This window comes from Plectrocnemia conspersa, unplaced genomic scaffold (assembly GCF_051122295.1).
Source record: "Plectrocnemia conspersa isolate PC_06_02 unplaced genomic scaffold, ASM5112229v1 ptg000014l, whole genome shotgun sequence".
Taxonomy (NCBI): Eukaryota; Metazoa; Arthropoda; class Insecta; order Trichoptera; family Polycentropodidae; genus Plectrocnemia; species Plectrocnemia conspersa.
In genome coordinates this window covers 8,926,239-8,951,555 of record NW_028277178.1, presented here as the reverse complement: position 1 = coordinate 8,951,555, position 25,317 = coordinate 8,926,239, and the positions used below count along the sequence as shown (strand labels likewise).

Genomic DNA, 25,317 nt, shown 5'->3' with positions numbered 1-25,317 from the left:
TGATCTAATGAATAGTTTCTTAATGTCGCAGAAATTGGCTTGTGAAATGAATGTTACTCTCATTATTATTTTATTTTATAATGTTATTTTAAATCTAAAACAACATCAGTGAAATAAATATATTTATTTATGTGAAATGATGATGATTGGTGGTATATTTTGTTTTATTTGGACCGTCTATATTTTACACTTACTTTCAGATAAAAAAATATATATGGTAAAACACTTGTATGAAATAAAATTATTATAACGTAATTATTGATAAGCCACTGTTATTTATTTAAAATACATTACAATATATATATATACATACATATATTATATATAAAATGTATAATCATAAATATATAAATTACTAATGTTCATAACTAAAACACTGACCAGAAATGTATAAGTTCTTAAGATTTGGAATGCCTACTAAATATTTATCGATGATATCTCTCTCAACATCTCCAGTTTCTAAAACCTAAAAAAAAAAATATATATGTATAAACAGCAATTTAAAATTATTCATGTATTTTGTACAACAAATACCTCGCAATTTTGAAACATTGCTATCTTGGAAAGCATGCATTTAAACATCTTGAAATTGCTCAAATCGACCATATAACACGAACTCCAATATTGCCCGTGATAAATATTTGTAAGTTCTACATCGGATTTGTCTTGATCCCTTGTGATAAATTTACCCTGCATCACAGAAGGCATGTCTATCTCTAACAAATATTCTATATGCCAGCGAGACATCAAGTCTTTATAATAGTTAGCACGCAGAGAATCTAACTTTTGAAGTTGCACTAAAATCTCTCTGCAAGATTCGTAATTAGCTATATGATCGATGGAGTGCTTTAATACGGCGTAAGTCAAGAGAGTCCCTAAAAAATATTATTCAATAACAAAACATAATATTAAATCGTAAAGTTATTCATTTTCCAAGTACCACTTTTAAAATAGATAAACTTACATTTACTATCAGGCTCCATCTCTAAAAGCTGTTGACACATTTCGAGCTGCTCTTCCAAAACTTGGATAACCGACGGACCAAAATTATTAGTGAAGCTCACTTTTCCACACCCGACAAAATAATCATCAAATTTTGGTAAAGCAGTATATTCGCATTTAACTATGCATTTCGATCCGTTTGAGCGAATGTAAGTTACAGTGATATCTGTAGCATCATCATAATCCAAACGCTCATGTTCAAATACCCAAATAACATCATATTCTGGATGAATAACAGGTTTCCAAATTCCACTCAAAAGTTTATCGCCGATGTGAATTAAACAATTTGCATTGTTTATCTTCACACTTTGCGTGAATGAAATGCACGATTTTTTATGCTTCACATGGCACATTGCCAACTGAACTTCTCTCTTAGGAGCTCCTGAAAAATTTAAATAATTAACCTTATAATATATAAAGCATTTTGATTGAAGTCAAACACAGTTTTAGTTTAACATAACATACATGAAAATTTGTTTCATACTATCTATCAAATTCCAATCAACCAATGTGTCTTTGTCTTATTAGAAGATTATTCTATTTTGTGCCATATAGACTAGTGCATTTTATTTAAGAGCTTCAGAGTTTGAAAATTGCTAGTTTAGAATTTGCAAAATCCCGCTGTTGTGTGGATAGTTTAAAAAATAAGCAAAGTAGCCGAATTTTTCAAAAATAGATTAAATAGACAGAAAAAATAGATTAAATAGAATAGAGAGGAAGAAAATTATAGAATAGTTTAGTTTCATGTTCTAGAGTAGTTAATTATATAAGCTTCGGTCAATAAAGGAAAAAGTATTTTCAATCGATCTTTACATTATGGTAGGCGAAAAGAATATTTTTCTTATATCTGAAAACTTATTTGTATATTTATGTTCCTAAAAAAAAAACAAACCGAGTAACCATCTTTGATAAAACCAAGCACTAGTGTCGTTTGGATCTGTAAAAGCAGCATTGATAACCAGCTCCAAGTCATCTCTGTGTTTATCATCTTGTAATAGAGTAGGATCTATAAATTAATATATATTATTAAAGGGAAAAAAGGTCAGAAGATCATTTTTAGCAAAATCTTACTCTCCGGTTGTGTGAAAAGCTTCATCAACAATTTGCTGCGATAATGCCAAGCTGAATAATTGGAAAAGTTCTCCTCGATCTTCTTTAAACTATACTCAAATTCGTCAAGCAGATCGACTTTGAAATTTTCAACAACATGATCCCGATAATTCCAACAATGGACTAAAAATTGTGATCGATAAGCTTATAACTTTCAATAATAAATTAGACATTTAAACCGATAAATACAATTCCGTCCGTCCAATTTAAGAAATGCGGTGCAAAGCTTCAGTTCCATTTCCCAATTAGGATCATTACGCGTCTTCAGAATCCAAAGTCTATGATGCCAAGCGCAGTACGATTTGGGATTCACTTTTAAGCAAGTCTCAGTGAGTTTCAAGTCCGTATCGAACATATCTTTGAAATTATTTGATTGTTCTTCACTAAAATATCACATATTTAAATAACACAATAAAGAAAATATACATTAAAAAATGTTTACCAATCCAAAAAATGCAATAACACTTCACGGCGAATATTCCAAAGAGTGTAAAAGTCAGGATTACGACTCAATAAATCACTAGTTAATTTCAACATAGTTGAATTGTACTCCTTATTCGATCTCTGCAATTTTAATATGTTTTAAATTTATTAGAAAACTAATCATTTTTTTAAATTTTAACCGATTTTACAAATACCATCTCAAAAATTTTAGCAATTTCAGTTTTATATACAGCTAATTCAGTGTCACGTTCCTTCTTCTTTCTTAATTTTTCTTCTTCGGTAGTCCTCAACCTAGCTACCCCGTGCTAATCAAAAATGAAAAATATTTAAAATGGATAATATATACATATATTTTTAAGTTATATATTAATATAAATTTTATGTATGCAAATGGAGATTTTTTAGTGCAACAGTATTAATATAATTTGTCATGTTTGCTATACATTTCATTAATGTTTTATATCGTAAGTTACTATATAACGTATTCATTACCATTTTGCTCGTAAATTAAAAATTGATTCGTTTGAATAATAAAATACTATCTACTAGTAATCTTCCTTGTATGACTGACAGAACTAAACGTCATGTGGTTTTTAATGTGGCCTTAACAGAGTAATTTTTGACTGACCATGACTAAATATGTTATTAAGCGTAGGTAGAGCAGGGACGTCATTTAGTAGGTGCGGGAGAAAGCATTTGCCCACTTTAATTTTTTTTTAAAAATGCATGTCATTTAAACAAATACTACTATGAATCTTATTAAAATCGAAATATTATAAAAATTACTACTGACTGGCGAACTTTTTCACCCTCTCCTAAATACTAAATCTAGCCATAAACAAGCCATTTAAGAACTATCTGTAAATGAAAGTAAATGAATATGTTGATATAATGGAGAGAAATCAGCGTAGAAACTCTATTAAACCTAAGCTGTAAGAAGTTGGGAATTAAGTAAGGAATTTATGACAAAAAATAAAAGACATTTTGGTTGCTAATGCACTACGAACAGGTACATGGACAAGAGTGTTCATTTAATGAAAGTGTTGGGGCTTATTTACATTCAAATTTAGATTTTGTTATGGCAAAACTTGGCGGCACTTGGGTAGCACTGGCGTGATGGTTATTCTCTCCACTGGCAATCTTCCGGGCATTCGGACGCGTCGTCTCACGTCCGTTTTTTAAACATGTAAACAACTTCATAATTCAATAAAAACACTACTGCAACGGCTCAATCTGTGTCTAATTGCCACTCGTCAGCATCTCGTCGCTAAATAAATTGAATTGCTAAACATGAGAGATTGGGGCCAACTATTCTATCAGTAATAGATTTGCAAGACGTTCGGTCACAGTCACAGTTTGAAGTTCGGGATTTGAAAATTTATGACGACATTCCAGAAGAGGACAAAATGTTTGTGTTGAAATAAATATGCTGATTTTTATAATGTTATGTTTTGTTTTGACATCTTTTTTTGTGCGTTTTATTATATATTATACTTTATTATTATATGTGTGGTTGCGTCGCACCCGCACCGCGTCCCGCTGACTACTGCCCCCGCGACCGCAGTATTGCCACTATGCCACACGCCCTCCTGATGCCCTCATCATACAAATTCCTCGAGATAGCGAGGCCGTCGTCGCTGTCGTGCTGGTCTGCGAACGGCTTCTTGGTCGGTTGGGGCCTCCTCTGCTGGGATTCGATGCGGCGAAGGACCGTATGCCTGCAATAGCGCACCTTCGACCAATCTGGTGCCATGCTCTTCCTCCGGGGCTCTTCTCAGGTCTAAGACGTGCCGTGGGATTCCGTCTACGATAACATTGTTTGATGATATCACGCCTGTTACTCGTCCCTTGGCCCACGTCTTCGTGCACGACGGTTGAGCTGGCTTGACTAGTACCATCTCGTTGACCTCAAATCTCGCCTGCTCCGTCGGTGGTTCCTCAACCGCTACCGCCGGGTGTCTCCATATGTATTCATGCACCATTCTTGCCGGTGCAGAGGCGGCGTCTTTTCCATCCTTCGGTGCAAGATTATACCAGAACACTGCCCGGGTCGGTGACACGTCACTTCTCGCAGCTGTTCTCTTGATTGTTCGGTGGTGGCGTTCCACAATTCCGTTTCCCTGAGGCCTGTATGCTGCTCGGAATCTTCTCCGAACATTCCATTGCTGACACAGCTCGGCTACTCGTTCGGATCGAAACGCCGTTCCGTTGTCCATTAAAAGTTCTTGAGGCGGCCCCCTTTCGGAGAATATTTGTTCCAGGTTTGTCGCGATTTCGAGCGCAGTTTCGAAGCGCAACTTTCTCCACAGTCCAAATCTACTTGGGCCACAATCCACAACTGTGAGATATTGGCACCCTTGATGGTGTGTAACGTCAATCGCTAGCCTGATCCAGTTTTCTTCGACTCCGAGCGCGCCTTCGTCGTGCTTCGTCGGGTGCGGGTCGATCAGCTGACAGGTTTGACACTGGCGTACGCACTGCTCGATCTCACCCCGGGTGGCGCTGGGCGCAACCATACGCGCGAGGTGGAGACTCCGCTCCACTCCAAAATGGTGCATGTTATGCAGTTCTTTTATGGTGGCGACGCAGACTGGTTCAGCTCTTCTGACCTGGTCCACCCAGGACTTCTTGACTCTGGTTAGGGCGTCCGCTCGGTTTTTATGAGAAGGTACGAACGTGATTTTTACGACCATACCGTACTCATCAAACAGTTCGCGTAGGACGCCCAGTCGTCTCCTGACGAGCATCTCTGCGGCGCCGGACACTTTCGCCTTCGGTCCCGACTCACACGCGGAGTTCAGCCAACTAACGACCGTCGCCGAGTCTGTCAATATTGTTAGCTTCCGAATGCCCCATTTGACGGCCAAGTTTACTCCTTTGAGGACGGCATCTAGCTCTGCTACATTGATGTGTCCGACATCCGTGAGTTTCCGAAGCCAAGCTGCGTCCTCCACCACCTCTCCGTCGATTTCGAGCGCCACACCGTATGCAATCGAGCTCGCGTCACACCAAACTCTTCCATGCTCCGTTTGCGAAACGTTCCACTTCCCTCGCACTGGATCTTCTGCATCCACTCTGGCCAGGATCTCTCGCATAACCTTCTCTGCTCGTTTACCGATGAGGTCTTCCCACGACGTGCCTTCGCATGCACGCTTTACGAAGCTGCAGGCCACTCTTAACCAATTGCCTATCGGATAATGGCCCACCAACTTTCCGCAGATGGAGAATAGCACTCGCCTCGTAATTTTATTTCCCCTCTCAAGCGTCGGAATGGCGTTTCCCCGCCTAAAACGAAGGTCTCCGTCTGCGTCCCGTCTCACCTCCAATCCCAGCACTCGTCCGCCGTCCAGGTTCTCCGTCGGCTTTGACTTTAGTCCGAATCTCTTCAAGAGTGCTTCTACTCGACTCGCTTTTACGATGCTCTCGTCCACAATTATATCGTCGATATAATTATCGGTCCCTCGTCGAACCTCCGCGTCCTGCGATAGTACGTACTCCACGATTCGACTCATTATTTTCGGAGCGCTACTAAGTCCAAAGCCGAGTCTCGTAAGGCAGTATGTTTTTCCTTCGAAACATACCAGCTGGTGGCGCCACAGGCTCTCGTCCACTTTGACTTGTAGATAAGCCGCCTTCAAGTCGATCAATTTAAGCGGTCCTCTCATTCGCCTCCACTTGCGCACAGTTTCGTCGCACGCAGGCGCTTCCATCCCCGAGTTGCACTCCACGAACTTGTTGAGTTCGCGATAATCAAGTACCGGCCTAACTTTTTGTTTATTCGGCTGAGCTACAGCCATCAGCGGCAAAATCCCTCTTTGTTCCGCCCTCCATGGTTGCAGCCATCCCTCGCCAATCCACTTCTGCATTTCAGCAGTGAACTTCTCACGAAGTTCCTCTCGTTCGACGCTGCTGTAGTGAGAGACGTTGTTCCTTAGCATCGCCGGAGGACCGTCTTTCCAGTTCCAGGTCGCCGTCCATGACTCGCCATCGAACGCTGCGCTAAAATCGCGATCTTTGATTGTCGCAGGGGGCAAACTCGCAGCTGCGGCCGCTTCAATCTGTCTCTCACCGACTCGCACTCGCCAGCGCCTCGCGACCGGCGCAGACGACGATTTGCCGAAAAATCGCACACTGTCACCGCAAATCTGCACCCCCCCGAACTGCCGAATAACGTCCATTCCGCACACTATGTCCACGCCGGGCAGCAGATTTTCCATCGCGAGACACTCGACAGTCGTCGATTGACCATCGATCGTCAGATTCACTGTCGTTGTCCCTGTGCATCGCACTCTCGAGCCGTCAACTGTTATTACTGTCACTGCACTTGTCTTTTTTACTCCTGCCGACCGGCACGACACTATTGTTTGAGCGCATCCCGAATCGACGAGCGCACGGGAGGCCCGTCCGTCGATCGTCGCAGGGACAATCGGTAACGCCGCGACGTTCACTTTGGGAGACCCACCGGCGCACTGGACCTCCTGACCTCTTTTCCCGCCGGGCAATCGCGTTGAAAATGGCCCGACCCACCGCACGACCAGCATTCCACCCTCGTCTTGCAGTCTCGTTGCAGATGTGGGCCACCGCATCGGAAGCACTTCTTGCTGCCCCCTCTCCCCGCGCCGTCGTTCGTCGCTCGTCTCGCGCCGCTTCTCGCGCCGCTGACAGCGGCTCCCGCCGCCCCGACACTAGCGCCCTCCATGCTGGGTTGCCGCTCCACGTACTGCTCCAGGAGTGGCCTCGCGAACTCGACCAACTCCGACGGGGTTGCCGTTCCGCTCGCGTCGCGCGTCCCGACAGCGGTCGCCACTTCAGCTGGTAAGCAGTGAACAAAATGGCGCGACAAAAAAGCATCGCTGTTGAGGCCTGCGACCGTCGCGAGCTTCCGCATCTCCTCCATAAACACTTCTGGGTGTTCGCCATCCCATTTCCGCTTCATCAGCATGGTGTAGGCCTTTCTGCCGTCAGGAGCGAACACCTTGAACAGCGCCGCTTTAATGGCGCCCACGTCGTTCTGCGCTGTCTCACTGAGCGCGTCGACGATGGTGCTAGCGCGTCCCTCCAGAAACAATGGCACGATGGCCGCCACGTTTTCGTCACCTCGGAGCTTCGTCACTCGCTCCAGCTTGGCGAACCAGGCCACAACGTCGCCCTCGCCGTTGAACGGTCGCACCACGTCACAAATGCGCATTCCCGCCATACTGCCCGGATAGCTTGTGGTTGCGTCGCACCCGCACCGCGTCCCGCTGACTACTGCCCCCGCGACCGCAGTATTGCCACTATGCCACAATATGTATGTTATATAAATGAGCCACCACACCATCAACAAAGGAATTGCACGCATGTGTTCGTTTAATCATTTCAGTATCCTCGAACTTGAACAGTGTTGTCGATCTTATTAGAGAGAGCTCGTATCGCTAAAATAATTATCCAGCTAGTGTCTTGATGCTTTGAATATTTTTGGAGATGTAACAAAATGTGGTGCTCTTGCAAATGCTTGAACATCGGCCCTGCGAACAACCAAAGCCATTGTTTTATTGTCAGCAATCCATTCCACTGTGATATCTTTTAGTTCCATAAATAACGGTTGCTGACCTAATCCATGCTTACGTTGCTTATCATTTCCGTAAGAAAGCCGTAAGATTCTTGTTATGTGACTTTTCTAAAATTCCTTTATTGTACCCGTTGGAATAGCTTTTTTACTTTTTCCTCCTATCTTGTTTGGAGACAAAATATTATTTCTTTTTAATCTTAAAATAAGTGTTTTATTGTTATTTTTATTAATTATTATTATTATGACTTACGAGAACGAAGCGGCAAAAAAGTTAAGAATAAAATATAAAATATAACTGCCAGACGCATTTCGCCGTTCTGGTTGATTGCGAATGTAACTGCATGATCAGAGTCATACAATGCTATTGTTTTCATTGTTCACTGGGTTTTATTCTCGGGTAGGACTTATACTAAGACTATTTTCTTAAATAATGTTAAGGCTTACTTTCAGAGCGTATATTATTTTAGGAGAAACACGATAAACCGCAAAAGTCAGCGATAGAATTATTCGTGAAGATCTTTCTACATCGTCTTCGCCTAGTAGTACTCGTAATATTTGAATTTAGATTTTTTTCAATTTATTATATTTTTATGGTATATGGTTATAGATGTTTGTTTTATTTTAAGTAATTTAAATTAAATTTTTATATATATGTCTGTGGGGGCTCATTTATATACGTTTATTTAGGTTTTATTATGGAAGAAATTTGGCGACACTCTGGAACGACGGGCACACTCTCTTAGAGACTTTGCCGGGTTCGCACTGCAGATGCGTGCCTCGTCCACCGTTTAATTTTTGTATTAATAACATGTAAATCGTTACTAAGTCTTCAATAAAAATACTATTGCAGCGGCTCAATCTGTGTCTAAATGTCACCCGGCACCTCTCGTCGCTAAATGCTTATCATTTATTTTTTAATATTATTATTTGTAAAGAAAAAATGTATATAATATATTGTGTTTTATGGCAAACGTTTGAGAAGCCGTGCTAGCTTGACGTCATCGTGCATGAACAACGAGACCAAAAAGGCATAGCACGGTCTTGTTCTACGCTCTATTAAAAATATTTCAGTCTCCCGACAGTTAACTTGTCAGGTCACGATGGTCTTAATTTTAACAAATAAATAAATACAGAAGCAAAATTATTTTGATTTACGTATAGCATAGTTTTAAAAAAGTGATTCGTTTCACTTGTCTTTTTTCGTAACGGCAACACCGCCTCCGCTCGTCGGCTGGAGCAGATAGGGAAGCTGACATGGAACACATGGAGGAGCCCCTGGAGCGAGGGTTACGCCGGCTGATGCTGGAAAACCCGACGAGGATACGAGTAGTGCCGTCCATCGAGGATGCGGTCTCCGAATCGTCGAGTTTCCCCTTCGAACTGGAAGGGCGAGAGGTTCAATTCGCCGACAGGTTGAACTTTAACAAGTCCGGCCACTTTTCCACAGACGGCATCATGATGCTTTTCGACGAGAGTGAAAATCCTTTCGCTTCCGTCCTCAGGCTCGTGGTGAAGAGTCCGCTGAGGGACTTCGGCACCAAGACGCCTCCGTACGTGATCGTCGAGTGCTTGCAGACCTGGACCAAATCTCAAACCCCGGCGACCGTGACGCAGTTATTGAACGTCGAGCTGAAAACCGTAGCCTTTAAAATAGCCATCGAACAGAAGCATCCGACCTTCGTCAAGCTGATCGCGACCGTGTACGAAATGGAAAAGAACAAAATCGACCTGTTGCCGCGCGTCGAAGAGCTCATCGCCCAGTTTAATTACAAAGTAGCCTGTCAATGCGTCGCGCTCTTGCGTCTGCAAGACGACATCCAAGTGGAAGACTTACTCTGGCCACTCGTCCTCCAAGACAAGCTCAACGTGCTGTTCGATTATCTAGACGCGGCCCCCGGACAAGCCGTAAAACTGGTCAAATACTTGGACGGAGTGATCAGTGGCAACGTCAAAGCCGAAATTCAAAACTATCTAGTGTATCACCCCGTCCCCGGCATCAAATGGGACAAGATGAAGAGCAAATCGCTCAGCAAGCTAGCCATCAAACTGTGCAATAGATACAAAATACCGCTCGAGACTTGCGAAAACATATCCAACAAGCGAGCCATGGCCGGCTTGAACTACCTCGTGCGTCAGCGATACGACGAGAAAGTCGTCAGCTATAACGTCTGGACCGATCGCGTCAACGACACCCTACAAAACAACCCGGAAGTCGTCACTGACTTTATCAAAATGTTGGCCACGTTCGATCCCAAGGAAGCCGGCAAACTGGCTACTCGCTACAACGTCACCCAAGACATGCTGCCCGTGCGTCTACGGAACATCTACGATTGCGACGACGAAGAAGACTGGGACGAATCGCCGGGAACGTCGCAGCTCATAAGCTATCACAAATTTCCTGCGACGCCTCCTGAGATAGTATTCGTCGACTCCGTCGAGGTGTTCGAGAATCGAGTCATGCCGGAACTGTCCGAGGTCTACGCCGTGGGACTGGACTCGGAGTGGAAGCCGTCGTTCGGTACTAAGAACGTTTCCGTGTCCCTCATTCAAGTGGCGACGTCTCGCAAAGTCTTCATATTCGACGTCTTGCCTTCGAGTCAAGTCACCCGTTCCTGTCTATGGCCCTCGTTGATCGATCGAGTCTTTCACAACGTGAACATAATAAAAATTGGCTTCGGCATAGACAACGATATGCGCGAGATCACCGGCTCCGTTCCCGGATTCGACTCAGCCAAATTCAGACGACTCGGCTATCTGGAGCTGTCAAAGTTGTGGAAGAGCTGCATGTTCGCCAAGATCAAAGTGCCGTATCCGAAAGTCAACAAAGGCGAAGGGCTGAACTCCATCGTGGAACAGTGCTTCGGTATGCCGCTGGACAAGAGCGAGCAATGCTCCAATTGGGAGAACCGCCCGCTTAGAGATTCTCAATTGGAGTACGCCGCTCTGGACGCTTACGTTTTAATACAGATTTACGATTTGTTGAACAATCTTTGCCGAGAGTGCGGCGTGGACTTTGAAAAGATGTGTTTTAAAGTGCTGTCGCATTCCAACAACAGACGCAGGAAAGGCCCGCAGCGATACACCAAGAAGAAGAACTAACCTCAAAACGATATTCCTCAAGTTTAAGAAATACCGAAAGGAATTGACTTATTTATTACATAGTCGATACTACAGTATCTACTCGAAATCGTACTAATTTTATTTGCCAACAAATGAAATGGTCATAATTATATTATTCAGGGTCAGAATAAATATCAAATGGTTACAATAAAAATATATATAAATGAAATATCTTGTAAAATATCCCGATCGCACCCAAACTGTTGATCAGAACAGTGAACATCCCATTAATGACTCAAACGCATCTATTTAATTGTATGTAGAACTCAAAGGCGGCGAAGAGTACTCTTGGCTCGTTGTGTTAACATTTGACAATGTTGTGAATCCAACCAAACAAGTTGGCTCTAAAACACCTTGATAATGAACTGCCGACATCCGAATGATGATCAACAATACTATACAAAAACACTATTTCCAACTGAAAATAATGATTCTGACCATCTAATATTTATTCTGTCTATTGAAAAACATCTGAATCTATTAAATTAATTATCCAAGATACTGGATACTGGAATTCAAGAAGCGGCTACAATTTTAATATTTTTTATAAGATGTATACAAATTAGTTTATCAAGCGATCAAATCATAAACATTAACCGTTTCAAGTATTCTATTGAATTATACTTAATACATACATGATGTTTTAGTATTGATGTAATCTCACAGTTAAAAATCGCGGAATTCCATCTCATCCGACAATCGATCAACTGTCAACCGATTTGCACGCATATGTCCCAATTTATAACTCCGCTCAAATAAATAAACACTGGAATTACAGAACATCACGGACAATGCGATCTGATGATCCATGACTCATTTCCATAAGTGTGGCTATTTCGTACAATGTTATTAGAATTTTTTAGTCCACTTGTACACTCGCTGGAGTAACAGACTTGCATCACTAAACTAAACTTTCGTTCTTTAATGGCTTTCAATGAGTTTCACTCATTCACTTCTACAAAAAAAATGACAAATTACTGCTCCGCTGCCAAGATGACTAGTAACAAATTTTTATTTTATTTACTACTTCAGAATTTTTTTATTAACATTAACTGTTTAACAAATGAAAGTAGTAAAACTATTATAAAAGATATTTCAATCTATCGCATTGCCTTCTTAAAGACGTCGACCATCCGTGGTGTCGACGATTATGTCATTTCAATAGAAATGGCGACAGTGTACAATCTTGTCAAACACCCATGATCATTTCTTCGACATGGGTTCAATATAGACTTAATAATTATATTTTCATTACTTTTATAAGATTTTTTCAACACAAATAATAATGAAACTACTAACTGTTACCTAAAAATAAGACAAAAATTCTGATGGCTCAGATAAAATTGTATATGTTTTAACATGAAAATGATTTAATTCAAAGAGTAGATACTGTGCGGTGATTGAAATATATGAGGCATTGAAGCACAAAGGGCGAACTCGACAAATGACCATTTCGAGAAAAACGAGATTAATTTTTTTATATATGGGCGAAGTCGACAGCTATCTATCTGTCTTGTAACTATTACGTAGGTACGAGAAAAATAGATATTATAATATCAAGTTTGCCTTTTGTGCTCGTAACCAGAACACCAAAAATCAGCAGATGAATTTATAAATTCGTGAATTTCTTATAAAATAAGGGCATCCTCATCAAGATAAAAATTTGGCTATAATCTCTGAAAATTTTGTGGAAAAAAATTTTTGGTCAAACGCCGAGTTTGCCCTTTGTACTCTGAACGCCTCATATGTACTCTGTTCGTTATTAGGTCAATACTATGTAACAATGTCGACAGTTTTCATTGTTTCACCATACTTTTAACTTGCATTTTTTTATGGAACAAATAATGAAATACTTTCTTAGAACTGCTATCATAGTATTGTATTGAAATATAAATTATACTTATATAGCAGACCGAGTGACTCAAAATCCTTTTGTTACTCATGAACGTTGACAAGATAAATGCTATCACACCGACTGAAATTATCTGACGGAGTATAAATTGGCTCATCGATAAGTCTATTCCTTTCAATTTGTCGCAAAATATACAAATTTATTTTGGCGTCGTCAAATTATTTATAACAAACTGACCATTTACCTGATTATAACAATACACGGTATAGGACTTACATTGATTGACAATTATTGTATATTATATATACATTACATTCTAAACGTTGTAAATGTTGAATTGCGTCGTTATTCTATTTTTTAAGTTTGCTCATATTGTGACTATAATTTTTTAATTTTATGTTTCTTTGAACAAATTGTGAATTTGTCGTGTTTCTATGTTGTGACATTGGGTGATAAAATTATTGTAAACTGTTACGCATTTAAGTATTATGTTTATGATAGTATGTGAAAAAAAAATATATATACGGCGTATATGAACTTTTTGTTTGTTTGTAGCTAATGCTGTTACATTATATTTAAAAAATAATCATCATATATACATGAGTATTAATTATGTTGAATGTGTATGTACGTACATATTTTTTTAAGAGGTGATAACTATGAAAATAAACGAGTTACTAATAAAAAAGACATGTTTACTTTTATTTTATATCATAATCGACTAATGGATAATAATAACTGTGCTGTAACTAGGCCGGACTCTGATCCTGATATGAAGTTGTCATGTGTGTCGATAGACTGTACGCGTTACGATGACTATGAGAAACCAGATTCGAATATCAAAATGATGTATATAAAGTTTTGATTTCCTCATATGTGAAAAAGAAAAATCACGGAAGATAAAATTGATTAAAAAGCAGTATGACGGGAAATAATGTTTAAAATACAAATTTAATTCAAATCAAGTTTTTGAAACTTGAGCAACTGAGAAATGTCTGTGATGAGTATTACTTTCTTTATAGCTCGTTAAGTTATAGTATAATATATTGATGTTAATTTACTTGCTATAATATTTTTTTTATTTAGCAAAGATCTAAATATGTACAACCTCAAAACTGAAATTTAAACCTATAAGTTTGCGAACACTCACAAAATTGTATTTAAATATTCTTTCCGTTTCTAATGTTTCATGTTAAGAGTTATAGTAGATTAAAGTGACCTAAGAATTATTAAAGGTTGCCTATCAGACAAGAACAACTCCGCCTGGAGTGCGGAAATAGTCTGCACTCTTGCCGGTCCCAAGCCCGGATAAAGGAGGAGGGTCTCCATCGTGGGGCTAACCACCCAATATAGAGGTATCCAAGTGGTTACGAAATAATAAACCCGGCCCGATTCATGATGACCTAGGCAAACGACTGAACTTAAATATTGGAACCTGCTATGTGCAAACAATGTTACAACCAAGAAGATGCAAACAATAGCGGAAAAAATACTAAAACTTAATATAGATCTAGTAGCCCTGCAAAAAAGCAGGACAAATTAACAAACAGAACTACACAATTTACTACAGTGGGTAAACTAAGGGGGCACTACGAGGTACAAGATTCATAATCACAGCTCTAGGATTCGTACCAATCAACGACAGACTATTCAAATTAAAACGGAAAGAGACCTTATTCAATATATAATAACTTTCGTCAATGCATATGCTCCGACAGAAGAGGAAAATAAAGATAGATTTTATGAAGAGCTTCAAAAGCAGTGTTAAAAAGTCTCCAAACATGACGCATTAGTAGTTCTAGGAGACTTCAATGCCAAAGTAAGCAAGGAAGATATATTTAGAGAAATGGCAGAATGGCACAATTTACACGAAAATACAAATGAAAATGGTGAAGGACAATGCCACTTTCAGCAGCCAATAATCTAGTAATTAGTAGCATGTGCTTCCCGCATAAGAATATTAATGTAAACAAGTAATTTACGTCACATACAGCTAGTAGCATGATATAAAAGTGCTTATAAGTCACCAAATGGGCAGCCAATAGTAAAGTATCTGAAACAAAAATAGGTCAAGTTTAATTTTAAAACTTCAACAAATTATTTTCTCTTTATTTCAGCTGTTCAGTTGCAGCGAAAATAGAGGAATCTTCGTGACTGTTTCGAAAGAGAACATGCAAAAGAAACAAACACAGCATCATCAACAACTGTCTTTTTTGATAAACGTAGCCGATACCAGACGTGAGTGCAGTCCAGCAGCGACACGAGAACAAGATGCGGTTGAGACGAAAAAGCCAAAAAAATTAAAGTTTTGACAAATAATAAGGAAAATGAAACGGAACAGGATATACTTACTACTATTTCAGAACAACTACAATGTAGCAAATCTAACAATTGAGAAGTAGATGCCAATCAAGGAGTGACTTTCGAAGAACGTTAGAAATTTAGCCAGCACATTGCAGAGACTCATAGCAAATCCTTAAAAATGCTTGGTTTTATCTTGAGAAATGCGCGTTACTTCAGGAATACTTTAGTATTGCGCACTCTTTATGATACTCTAGTCCGCAGCATACTAGAAACTAGCTCCATCATTTGGATCCCAGGCGTAATGAATCAATGTAATGAATTGAAGCTGGAAAAAGTACAACGTAAATTTCTTCGATATTTATACTTGAAGGAATACGGGTATTATCCGTTCTTGTTTCCCAGTGCTTTTATTTTGGGAGCCCTGGGATACGTTTCTTTGTCGACTCGCAGAAGTGTTTATGTAATTAAACACTTCTGGAAATTGCTCAAGGGCATCGTAGACAATCCTTCAGTGCTCGAGCAGCTTCAAATGTGGGCTCCTGAAGGTGGTTATAGTTCTCGGTCGCGTCCAGTATTCTTGCCTGTTAAGTCTAGAACTGGAGCACTTGCCAACTCTTCTCTGGCCAAGGCTATTTATCTACTCACTTCTGTCCATAGTAATATTGACATTTTCTCTTGCACATATGGAGTTTTGGTTCAGTTCGTATGGGAAAAATGCACACCTGTTGAGGTGATTTGTGTCTGTTGTTTTGTCTTGTTTATATTTGTATGTATTAGTACTTTTGACTATCGTGACGCATTGGGTTTGCCTGTCAGGTCACGATGGTTATAATTTTAATAAATAAATAAATAGTAACTTTGTTTTGTTTTTAGTGCCGCACATCAAACAAATACCCAATGAATTTAAATTGGATGCCCAAGCGGAGATACGGATGGTATTAAAAAAATATAAGCCATGCTCACGACCACTGCATACTCAACACTCGGAATATTTTACACCATCCTTTCAGCAATCTCAATTGTACCACGCTTCTGCTTTGCATCAATCCACTTCACAGTATCAGTCAATTTTTCGAAATAATATGTTCAAAATACACCATCCCTAGCTTTATCTGATACCATTCAATCCATTCAGTCAGATAATAGCTCTGTCATTGAAGATCTTTATTACTAATGTATTATACTGTCCGTTCACTATTATATACTAGCTACTAAGTATTCAAAACAAAAGTCAATTGTTAAATTTAATTTTTAGTTGCAAATAATTATTGTTTCAATTCTAAATAAAAACGTATTTCGAGAGTTTGTTGGTTTCATTAAATGTTTATAGTTCCAAGCTCCTACAAAATATTATCACAACAAAATAATCGCAAACCTTTCCACCCGAATGATACTTTTTCTCAATCTTGTATCTTCATTTTTCAAATCATCGTACAGCAGAGAAAGTAACTCATTAAACAAGTTCACGCTCATTCTGAAACTTGGAGAATTTGTCTTGAGCAATCTTAGCTCATCAAAAAGCAATGCAAATTGCCCACGTTCCTGTCGAGAAGTTATGATTGGATGGACCCAGTAACGACGATGAATTGGGCAACATACGTGTTTTCGAATTCGATGTACTCTGCGTCTTTGAATGATGACTACAAATGCCAACGCAACCAATAATTCTTATTCACAAACAATCACGACTGTGAGAAATGGAAAAAGTGACGATCACACGTGGCCGCGTTCAGTCACTAGTAGCCGCGACTGGTGGCCGCCACTAGAACACCGTTGGCGATTAAACGACTAAACTTCATATATACCGGTTACTAATTGGCTAGGTACACTGTTCCATATTTTTTAACTTAATATAAATCGAGCATCATCAACTGTTCGCCGGTTAAGTTAGGTTCGCCTCTTAGGTTCGCTATCCCACTTTTTAAACTGCATAAAATCCGAACATACACCGGCTTACAATAATATTTTTCTTCCAACTTCCTTCCTGGTGTCTTCCAATTCTGATGAAGGTGGAGACACTCTCTTCTTGAAAGAGGTTGTAGAGCTCCCGATTGTTTCGTATACGCCACTCGTTGCTCTCGTATATACCGCCATGTATCCTGCGAAACACTTTTCTCTCGAATATGTCAAGCAGCCTGGTAAGTGTCCAGCTCTCTGAATCGTATGTCAGAATTGGTCTGATCAACGTTTTATAGAGCAATATTAGTAGATAGTGTCCACGATTTGATTTGTTTTATTAGGCTGAAATAGTATTTATTTGCTGACACTACTCGACTCTTGATCTCCTTGCAATATGAATTATACATATAGTGACAAATCATATTAAGTTTTTAATAAAGACATACTGAAAAAACAGAGATACAGCCAAGACTAAGAGAATAAATTATGTATAAATCTAGAAATAAATACAAAATACAGTTAAAGTAAAAAATAATAATAAAATACTAGGAGATTTTTCTGAGAAACGCTACCATTTATAATTTGATTAAAGAAATTTTATTGTTTTTAAGCTCACTACTTTTTTATGCAATAATGTAAATGAAATATGATAGACATAAAAAATGTTTTAGACCACTAAAACACTGCTCGTGATAGATCCAAACTCATTATGTATTCATTATATTTGCTCTTATTCATCCTGTTATTACAAATTAATTTTATTACAATATTTTTAGTCTCTTGTTTTCACCTATTGCAGTAGCACGTTGCTGTTTAACTTAAAATATTACTTTTAACTTAAATTGATTTTATGATAAATTAAATATTTTATTGTATTTATTTATTATGCCAAAAATTAGGTGGCACTCTGGTAACACTGACGTGACGGCGGCGAATGGCAACGCGTTCCTTAGCGGATCTCTCATTAGTCGGTCCGTGAAGCAGACAATTAATTTATTGTTTTAATTATTGCAAAAAAAAAATTTTCTCAATTCCTGCAATCACAAAAGTAGCGTCGAAGCATATGCTAAAATATTATCGCCTCAAACTACGATTTTGTGACACACGAAACGGTTTTGTACGGGTTTTTTTGTCATAATCTACCAGGAGTGCATATGAGTGAGAAGGTAGCTGACAATTAATTTATTATTTTAATTATTAGGAAAACTATTTTTTTTCAATTTCTGCACATTATGCTTTTTTTTTTTTTTTTTAATTATCGTTTATTACATAATTAAATAATACATTTTTATAAACATATATATTTACATTTCATTGGTTGCTGGTTAATTACCATTATCACAATTTACGATTGATTAGCTAAATTAAGAGGAATTACAAAAATAAGAATAATAAAAGAACATAAAATACGTTAAGTTTAGGTCAAAGTACATAAACACCTTTAACAAAAAAAAAAAAAAAAAAATTTAAATTATAAATATATATTTTTAATATAAAACTCGTAGACCTGGAGCTGTTAAATTAATAGATAAAATTTATGCGTCAGAGCAAGATGTGCTTTGGCATTTTGTGTTTATATTTAAATTTGAGTTTGTTTTTGTCGTAATCACCGATTCTTGAGATTAACGGGTTAGTATGATTTCGCGGTATTTTTTTATAATAATCATTAGTATGGTGGTGAACATGTTCTTTAATAGTTGGAATTAAATATTTATTATGAAGTTTTTTGAGGTTAGTATAAAAAGGTGTATTATAAATTATTTTATTTTTATAGCTTTATTTTGAACAACTTGTAGCTTAGAAAAGTTAGTATTACACGTATTACTCCACACTGGGCAGGCGTAAGTCATTGCCGGTCTGATTAATTGCTTGTATAATAGAATTTTATTTTTAGTATTTAGCGCACTTTTTCGATTAAAAATTGGTTTTAACGCCGCAATGGCTGCGAGCCCTTTAGATTTAAGTTCGGTTATATGTTTATTAAATTTAAGCTTGGAGTCCAGGTGAATTCCGAGGTACTTAACGCTCGCCTTCCATTCTATACATTTTCCCTGCTCGCTTATAATAGTCGGGGGCAAAGGTTGTCTTCGAGTTGTAAAAATTATAGCCTCCGTTTTGTCCTGATTTATTTTTATTTTCCACTTTTTGAAATAATTACTTAAGAGAGTTAAGGATTTTTGCAATTTTATTGAAATAGGCTTAAGACCGTAAGAGCTACTCATTATCGCCGTATCATCGGCATACATTGAAAGACAAGTATTTTTTAAAATAGGTATATCATTTGTGTACAAAATGAAAAGGAACGGTCCAAGTAAACTCCCCTGAGGAACACCAGCTGGGATATTACGCGGTATCGATTGTTCATTATTTACTGAAACAACATAACTTCGACGATCAAGGTAGGAGCGTAACAAGTGTAGCAGATAGTTAGGGGTTTTATATTTGTGGAGTTTGTAAATCAACCCATCATGCCACACAGTATCAAACGCTTTTTCCACATCTAACAATAAGAGTCCCGTTGATTTTTTCATGTTAAAATTAGCAGAGATGTGCTCTGTTAACCTATTGAGCTGATGAGTCGTAGAGTGGTTTTCGCGGAAGCCAAATTGTTCATTGATAATTTTATTCCCCAAAGATCCCTTTAAACGTGATAAAATTATTTTTTCAAATAGTTTACTGAATGACGGTAATAAGCTTATTGGACGATAATTAATTGCGATAGTGTTATCCTTTCCTGGCTTTCTAATTGGGTGGATCTTTGCGGTTTTCCAAATAGCGGGAAAGTACCCGAAAGATAAGCAGGCATAAACACATTATGCTTGGATTGCAAATTATGCACCTCAAGAGTCGGGTTAAAGCATATTCAGAAAGAAAAAACGCTTCAATATACAGTTTTTGTACGGATTTTTTGTCATAATCTACCAGGAGTATAGAATAGGTGAGGAGGTAGTGGAGCTAATAATTTAATTATTATTTATAAAAAATTGTTAATAGCTATCTGCTATGGAATAATAGTATCTATTTACATATACATAAAGCCTATTATTGTATAACCGTAGTTCTCTTTTGTTCCGACCAATCAGAAAAAAGAATTTAATTATTTTAAATTTCCTTGGAGACGCATGATCTTAGAAAATGGTTACTATGTACATATATAAACAATATACACAAAGCTCACTATCGAATGTGTGTATAATGTTATTTTTTAAGTTTAAGAGCTTACAATGATTATTCAAAAAATAAATTTTAAATAATTAATATAAAAAAAGATGGTCGATAACGCAATGACATCTGTCATTGGATTATGGTCCAAAGTATTTTCCATTGATTTAATATAATTATTCGAATTGCAAATAAACCAGGTACGAGTTAACCGTAAACATGTTACACATATTTAATATTATGTACGAGGATTGAAAGTTATTGTGGATCAAACCACATAAACGCTAATAAAACGTATTTTTTATTTTGTGACATTCTGGAATTTGTCATGGCGACCGCGTAACAATAATTATGAAGCAAGTGGTTATTTAACTGAATAAGTTTGGTTCATTTCGACGTAAAGTCATATTATTAATCGCTCATAGCTTCTGAAAAATAATTATGAGCCATTAAAATCATGCACAATAATTAGAATCTAAGCACTATATTCCCACAGAGAACTGATAATAATATGACATAATTTTTAAATTAATGTTGTAGTCGTCCTAAAATACCAGCTGTGGGCACTTGTCTTCTTTATTCTTACGTTTATTGTGCAGTAATTTGACTAATAATAATTTATCAGATTTGATTCAGAAAAAAATGACGTTTTCAATATCGAAAATAAAGGCATTAACCACTCGAGATTTTCGTTTTTCCACGAAGTAAAAATATTGATTCATTGGAAATTCAATTTGATTGCTACACTGAACTCGGTAGTAAGAAATTCAACAATCCTTATTCAACAAATATTTACCTTAATTATTTTGTAATAAAACACTAAAAATATTTTTTTGTCCAGTGTTCGTAAAAGTTTCTGTCCAGAAAAATCACCGAACCGGATTAAACTAGAAAATAAATAGTATATACAGTCCTTGATAATTTTTTTATCGGGCAGTGCTGCCTAGAAGATTAAAAATGTTGAACACCTCTGCTTTGCATGCAAAAACTTCAATTCCTTAAATGTGATGTTCAAAGTGACAAATGTAGTCTTCAATTATTGTATCATATTTGTCGCATTATTTTAAAACTTGACTCGGGCAGATGAAAAACCAGTTACGGCACCGACTTATAAAACTAAGTTAGCCTATATATCATCAGCTAATTGAATCAAACAATAAAGTTATTTGTTGTCAAATTAAGAAAAGAGCGACAGCTGTCAGATTTTATCTACACATTCCCATCCTGGCGTCAGATACTTGCCTTAGTCGACTTTATTTATAAAATTACACGTCATGAAGAATTACCATTTGTCATTTCCATCCAAATGGTAGTAATTGACATGAGCTTGGTGTAAAAAACTTACAGCCAAACTGTCAAACACCGGGAGGTAGGTGTTTATAGCCATATTATTGTGATTGTATAAGGTCAGCCGGGACTGCGTACGCGCTGTCCCGACCGCAAATTTGGACTGCCACTTGGCGAAAAGCAAGTGTAGTTGTATGCGTGCGTACGGACGGCTCGGCGTCGGTGCTGCCCCCAAGTGTCGATCGAGTGTAGTGTCGTTTGTTTGTAACGGTCGTTTACGCGTGTGCGTCATTTACAACGCGGGGGTTGCTCAATACACAACTACCACGATGGAAAATTTTCCCAAGTCTTTTAACTACGTCGAGGTTGACGCTAAAACTTTTCGATGTAATATAAAGACGAACGAGGAAGCGGAGCACTGGATAAAAGAATACAGTGCGTTATCCAGAACAAGTTGGAATTGTAAGAGTATGATAAAAAACCCCACAAGATATATTTCACAGTAAGTACTCGAATTAAACTAATAATATAAATAACAGTTGTTATATAGACAATTATTGTAGCATTAGGAAAGTATGTCATCATTCCCAAGGCTGGAAACTTGACCCTTCGAAAAGAAAGCATGGCAAATCAAAAAATTTGTTTTGCAAAGCTGAACTGGACGTTCTTGTCAAGAAGGTTACTTATAGCACAATGAGGAATGATAAATATCTGAAGGTAATTTCAATATGTTTTTTTCCTTTTGATATATAATTCATATTTATACATATGTACATATTTTATATGAATTCTGTTTTAATTTTAAGGACGGATATCAAACAATAATACAATTTATCGGAAACCATAGTCACCCTGTAATAAACGCAGAGACGTTATCCTGTTTGCCTCCATCTGAAGAGATCAAAAATAAATTTTATGCTTATTTTGACATAGGATTAAAAGTTGGCGAGGCTATGAGACATCACGAAGCTCGACTGCTTTTAGAATACGATAATTGTTGCATTGAAATGGCAGATGCATCAAATAACCCAAAAATGCATACTATTGTATATTTATGCCAAAAATGGAGAGTTTCTACTTTGGGTCCACGTAACGACTGTCTCCAGGTAATTTATATTGAAAATTAATATGTTCGCAATGTTTCTATCGATTACTATGTATTTATTAATTACAGATTTTAAAAGAGAAGATACCACTATATGAAGAAACAGGACATTTCATTAAATATAATCAATCACCGTTTGCTCTTGTTATTGTAACGCCAATGATGAAAAGAGCTCATTCTCTGCCTTTGACTAACGATATTGTGTTCATAGACAGCACTTCCTCTTGCGATGCGGAAGGCCATTCAATTACTTTTATTTTAACGACATGTAGCATTGGAGCTATTCCTCTAGGCGTTCTGATTACAAAAGGGCAAACACAATCGGAATATCAGGCTGGATTTCAGTTGTTTAATTCTGTTGTAGGTATCACGCCACAAATTGTCATGACTGACGACTCCAATGCTGAACGAGGAGCTATTAAAAGCGTATGGCCAGAATCTAAAAGACTTTTGTGCCGGTATGAATTACCAAAATTGTATAATTTCCTAAAATTTTCCAAAAATATAGCTAATATGTTTTCATTACTTTGATAACTTAGATTTCATATTTGTCAAGCCATCTGGCGATGGTTGTGGGATGCCAAACATGAGATTATAAAAGGTCACCGTAAACCTTTGTATACAATGTTTCACGACATACTAATAGCTCCAACCCAAGAGGAAGCACATAAGGCATATGAGTATCTGTCGAATAATATTGTATCAAAAATATATGATAGATGGGTACAGCATATTGCAGGTATTCAAAAATGTTTACTTAAAAATGCTTCGTTAATCTTATTTTTAATTACATTATTAGGTTATTGGGACCGACGCGAATGCTGGGCGTTAGCCTGGCGTGACGAAAAGACACACGGACATCATACCAATAATTATAGTGAAGTCAGTGTACGTCTTTTCAAAGATATCGTCCTGCAACGTACCAAGGCGTATAACCCAATAGCTTTGGTGGATTTTGTGGTGTCGGAGCTCGATACATACTATACTCGGCGCTTGAGAGATGTATCCAACGGTCGGTGCAGCAAAGGTAGGAATTTACTAATAAAAAAACTTGCAGCAGCTAACATACAACCGGAGGATATCATTCTTGAAGGGGATGGCGTTTATAAAGTCCCCAGTTCGGATCGAAGCCAATTTTATTTTATAGATGCCAAAATTGGTATTTGTTCATGTGGGGACGGTAAGTTCGGTAAGTTTTGTAAACATCAGGCAGTGGTATACAAATATCATGATAACTCGATTCCCAATTCACCTCCTTTAACTGCTCAGGCAAAGCACGAAATTGCATATTTAGCTTTTGGTGAAAAGACTCCACCAATTGAATTTTTTATACCACTGCCTGATATTTGTGACTCTAAAGTTTCAGTTAGTTGCAGCAGCAGCAGTAGCGTTAATATTGCTCCATGTGACATATCCATTGTTGATGGGGATTTTAAATTAAATGAAGAGAAAGAAATAATTTCAATTGATAACAACTTAAATGTAGACATGAAAGAAAAATTTGCCGATTTTTTTTAGATCTTAAAAATAATTGTTTTGCATCAATGAAGGAAGTATTTGATCCTGATTTGGCGAAAAAACTTGAGGACGGTTTTAAAGGTGTGTTTAAAAAAGTAACTACTGATCATAAAAATAGAATTAAACGTAATTCTGGTGCCAAAATTAAAGTTCAACCAACGGCCATTAGTAGGCGAAGGATAGGTATAACTAGGGGCAACTCGGTTGTACCTTCCGGTCGCCCAGCACTTTCAAATAAATTAAAAATAAAACGTTTAAAGCGGTTGCATAATTTAAGTTTTAATATTAAAAATAATAAACCTAATGGAAAGTCACATGGAGCAGCACATTAATGTATGTACATATGTATGTATTTTTTTATGTCCTGTCATTATCAGTTTTCTTTGCTGATTCTTATAATTATTGTAGAATCGGCAGATAAAATAATAAAAATTTAAAACTGAACAATTCTTTGATTTGTTTTACACTATCCTTATATTTGATCAATTCATTTGTTCAATCATCTTTACAATCATTAGCGGTAAGTACATGTAGCAAAAAAATAAGGATATGCTACATTTGCCAGAAACTGAACTATAGATATGGATTACAATGTAAATATTGAAAAAAATATTTGTAAGGAACATTTTAAAATTCATTGAATAAGTTTATAACGAATGAGTTGTTCATATATGTACACCATAAACCAGAGCTGTGGAGTCGGAGTCGTGACATTTTAAATGGAGTCTTTGGAATACATTATGGTACGTTCGTTTAATCGTTGCCACCAAATAAGTGAAGTTTCTTAATTATTTTAATTTTGACGTATTTTTGTATTACGTATGTGCATTTATTTAGTAGTCATTTTGAATGCCGTACATTCTTTTGGTACCACGTGTTGGACTGGATCCCACATATCCTGTAAGAAATGAAGGAGATCAATCGGAGCAAGGAGCTGCCGCCCCTGTTTAGAATTGAAGACGA

General features: G+C 37.6%; 4 protein-coding genes and 1 long non-coding RNA gene across 7 annotated transcripts; 3 read left to right on the top strand and 2 right to left on the bottom strand.

Annotated features, from left to right (window-relative positions):
• Positions 1–255: 255 nt before the first annotated feature.
• On the bottom strand, positions 256–3,175 carry RabGGTa (Rab geranylgeranyltransferase subunit alpha). The gene is made up of 9 exons (XM_088204052.1): positions 3,049–3,175; positions 2,751–2,861; positions 2,555–2,676; positions 2,302–2,495; positions 2,074–2,235; positions 1,895–2,008; positions 965–1,384; positions 535–875; positions 256–466 (listed from the first exon to the last, which is right to left on the bottom strand). The coding sequence occupies exons 1-9, from the start codon at positions 3,049–3,051 to the stop codon at positions 356–358; spliced, it is 1,578 nt and encodes a 525-aa protein (XP_088060178.1). The 5' UTR covers positions 3,052–3,175; the 3' UTR covers positions 256–355.
• A 967-nt stretch (positions 3,176–4,142) lies between these two features.
• On the bottom strand, positions 4,143–7,149 carry LOC148226132 (uncharacterized). Its single transcript, XM_088204623.1, has 2 exons — positions 6,189–7,149; positions 4,143–5,939 (listed from the first exon to the last, which is right to left on the bottom strand). Exons 1-2 carry the CDS (start codon positions 7,140–7,142, stop codon positions 4,158–4,160), a joined length of 2,736 nt encoding a protein of 911 aa, XP_088060749.1. The 5' UTR covers positions 7,143–7,149; the 3' UTR covers positions 4,143–4,157.
• Positions 7,150–9,182: 2,033 nt separating this feature from the next.
• Positions 9,183–13,767, top strand: Nbr (exonuclease mut-7 homolog). The gene has a single exon (XM_088203752.1). It carries the CDS (start codon positions 9,362–9,364, stop codon positions 11,204–11,206), a length of 1,845 nt encoding a protein of 614 aa, XP_088059878.1. The 5' UTR covers positions 9,183–9,361; the 3' UTR covers positions 11,207–13,767.
• Positions 13,768–14,334: 567 nt separating this feature from the next.
• LOC148226130 (uncharacterized) lies at positions 14,335–16,685 on the top strand. Of its 3 annotated transcripts, none has more exons than XR_015812237.1 (3): positions 14,335–15,123; positions 15,197–15,317; positions 16,257–16,685. It is a non-coding gene; the product is annotated as an uncharacterized LOC148226130 (long non-coding RNA). The 3 variants fall into 3 exon arrangements; XR_015812235.1 differs by having other exon boundaries at positions 15,197–16,113; XR_015812234.1 differs by having other exon boundaries at positions 15,197–16,149.
• Positions 16,686–21,882: 5,197 nt separating this feature from the next.
• Positions 21,883–24,671, top strand: LOC148226129 (uncharacterized). Its single transcript, XM_088204476.1, has 6 exons — positions 21,883–22,233; positions 22,295–22,448; positions 22,538–22,837; positions 22,906–23,294; positions 23,376–23,575; positions 23,636–24,671. Exons 1-6 carry the CDS (start codon positions 21,926–21,928, stop codon positions 24,352–24,354), a joined length of 2,070 nt encoding a protein of 689 aa, XP_088060602.1. The 5' UTR covers positions 21,883–21,925; the 3' UTR covers positions 24,355–24,671.
• The last annotated feature ends 646 nt before the right edge of the window (positions 24,672–25,317 follow it).

Coding starts and splice junctions, on each gene's coding strand:
- RabGGTa (XM_088204052.1), bottom strand. Junction 2,009..2,073: donor GCTTTTCACACAACCGGAGA/GTAAGATTTTGC, acceptor ATTAATTTATAG/ATCCTACTCTATTACAAGAT. Junction 467..534: donor CAATGTTTCAAAATTGCGAG/GTATTTGTTGTA, acceptor TTTTTTTTTTAG/GTTTTAGAAACTGGAGATGT.
- LOC148226132 (XM_088204623.1), bottom strand. CDS start 7,142: ATGCGGTGGCCCACATCTGCAACGAGACTGCAAGACGAGGGTGGAATG. Junction 5,940..6,188: donor TTAAATTGATCGACTTGAAG/GCGGCTTATCTA, acceptor GCACTCTTGAAG/AGATTCGGACTAAAGTCAAA.
- Nbr (XM_088203752.1), top strand. CDS start 9,362: ATGGAACACATGGAGGAGCCCCTGGAGCGAGGGTTACGCCGGCTGATG.
- LOC148226129 (XM_088204476.1), top strand. CDS start 21,926: ATGCGTGCGTACGGACGGCTCGGCGTCGGTGCTGCCCCCAAGTGTCGA. Junction 22,234..22,294: donor CCCACAAGATATATTTCACA/GTAAGTACTCGA, acceptor CAATTATTGTAG/CATTAGGAAAGTATGTCATC. Junction 23,576..23,635: donor ATGGGTACAGCATATTGCAG/GTATTCAAAAAT, acceptor TTACATTATTAG/GTTATTGGGACCGACGCGAA.